At 31.0% G+C, this 2391-nt stretch overlaps 1 protein-coding gene across 1 annotated transcript in view; it reads right to left on the bottom strand.

The window, feature by feature from the left end:
- Nucleotides 1-2391, bottom strand: part of LOC107710929 (DNA annealing helicase and endonuclease ZRANB3-like) — a gene marked incomplete at its 3' end in the record, with an annotated part of 20908 nt that overhangs the window by 9991 nt on the left and 8526 nt on the right. Inside the window, exons 2-3 of the mRNA XM_016515817.1 lie at nucleotides 442-460; nucleotides 181-359 (exon numbers count right to left, since the gene is read on the bottom strand). Of these exons, the coding sequence (XP_016371303.1) occupies nucleotides 181-359; nucleotides 442-460 (198 nt within the window). The remainder of the gene's footprint in view (nucleotides 1-180; nucleotides 360-441; nucleotides 461-2391) is intronic.

Here is a 2391-nt window from a genome sequence, read left to right on the forward strand (position 1 = left end):
AGGAACTATTCGAGCCGTTCATGCCAGACTGGGGAGAGAGGTGTTGTAATAATGTAAAATATGTGAAAAAATAATGTGCTTTTCGAACAACCTAGTATGAGAGCCTGTTCTAGTACACCCCCAAAACAAAATCAAGACTTTGTAAAAGAGCATAATAGGACCCCTTTAAATTTGTCATACATTGTATCGGTCTTGCTTTCGACCAAGTTGATGTCTCTGGGGTCGAGTTCAGGAATCCACTTCTCCAGCTCTTCAATCCAAGGGTATTTCAGAGATGAAGGCACCACAATCAGCAGAGGCCATTCTTGTTTGAAGATATACGCCACCGAAATGGCCTGGATCGTCTTTCCCAAACCCATCTGATAACACAAATGGTCAGTGATTAGTGGACTCTATAAAAACCCAGTCGAATTAGAGTCAAGAAAAGCAAAACGCTCTTACCTCATCTGCAATCATGCACCTGCAAAACAGAAATGAAAACTAATGAAGCACATTGAACTTACAATGACCGACCAAAACACCAAAATCAGTTGTCTCTGAATAATTACCCTCTGCATCATGTTTTTAATTTCTTCCCTAAACCGATGTCCATAAAAGCACGTATTGATCCAGGCAATATTGTGAAAGCAGGGCTTTCTAGTCAGTGCACATTGCTCAATATAATTTCCTGCACACCTGAACTCAACAACTAATTTCGTGCTGGCAGCCGACGGCATGGAAAAACTCAATCCTGAAGCAGAGGCGTGTGGAGCCCCGCTGCGGCGTACAGGGGTTTATTTAAAACGCCCATTCATTTAAGACCCCAATAACCAACTAATACAGGCCTTGAATCAATCAAGCTGCTCCCCTAAATGAAATTTACCCAGCATCCTGAGCTCAGCATGTTATCGTTGAAGATATGGGCCACTTGAGTCCTAATCAATGCAGCAACACGACATTACAAAGATCCATAATGTACACTTTTGTAGCTTTTCATTTTTAATTCCTCGCTCCGCCCAGACGTGCACTCAGAATAACCGTCAACTAAAAAAATGACCGTTTTACAACCCTTTGAATTAAACAAGCTGTTTTTGTTACTGTACTTCACGAGTCGGCTGATATTTGATTGTAACTGGTTGATATCTGTCTGAAACTGGACAGTTCACAGAAGTGGTTAACCTGCCTGTTCCCATTTTCAGTATCAACCAACAGATTTTAGTTCATTATCATTACATCTTCAAATATTTTGAGTCAGTTTAAATATTTGAAAAGTATTTAATATAGTAAATATATTAATTAAATTATTAAATGAAATATAACAATTTTATACATTGAACATTTAAACATTAAAATATTAGTTTAATCAAAAATAGTAAAAATATAATTAAAATATATAAATATTATTATAAAATGCTATACAAAATTAAATGGCTGAAATATTTATTAAAATCATATCATTATATTTTCAAATATTTTGAATGTAAGTAGTTGAAAAGAAAGTAAACATTAAATTCTGAAATTAAATATTAAATGGTTAAATATGTATTAAAACATTAAATTTTTAAATATTTTGAATGTAAATATTCGAAAACAATTTAAGCAAATATTAAATTATGAAATTAAATGTGACATTAAAATATAATAAAATATTAAACCATTTCATTTTTAAAAATTAAATATGAAATAAATATTAAAGAGGAAATATCAGAAAAATAAAAAATACCAAAAATATTAAAATACACTAAATGTATTTTTACTTTAAAATGTTTAAAATATTTAAAAGGTTAATGTTTAAATAAACATTTAAGATTTAAAGGAAAATATGTAAATTGCATTTGCTTCAATTTGAATATTAAATTATGTAAGATAATAGAAATACATATCATAGCACTTGCATATTATTGCTCTTTTGTTGGTTTTTATTGCTTCTATTGTCATCATTTGTGTCCTAAAACTAAAACCAAAATGCGTTCTTGTTTTAGGACAACTTACAGTAGTCAGTCAAATGCTGACTACTGTATATATTATACACACACACACATATATAAATACATAGATGGACAGATATATAGATGTGAATATATATTAAATATATGAAGAGTTCATTTGCAAAAACCGATAACTCAGAAATCACGTTTTTTTTATTGCGCATTCCAAGTAATATCAATCAAACTGCAGTTGGGTTGTTTTGATTAAGTAATAATAACTTAAATACAGGTAATTTACTAAATTAAAGTTCACTGAAAGTATGTTTTTTTTTTACATATTAAAAGTTTGTTTTATAGCAAAAGCAGATAACGCCAACAGTCGTTTTTTGGCAAAAGCAGATAACTCCACATTTCATGTTTTAGAGTTTAAAAAAACAACTTGTTTAATCTTTGTAATCTCCTCAGATGACAATGTAGATGCCTG

Source organism: Sinocyclocheilus rhinocerous, unplaced genomic scaffold, assembly GCF_001515625.1.
Source record: "Sinocyclocheilus rhinocerous isolate Xijiao unplaced genomic scaffold, SAMN03320098_v1.1 scaffold4554, whole genome shotgun sequence".
NCBI lineage: Eukaryota > Metazoa > Chordata > Actinopteri > Cypriniformes > Cyprinidae > Sinocyclocheilus > Sinocyclocheilus rhinocerous.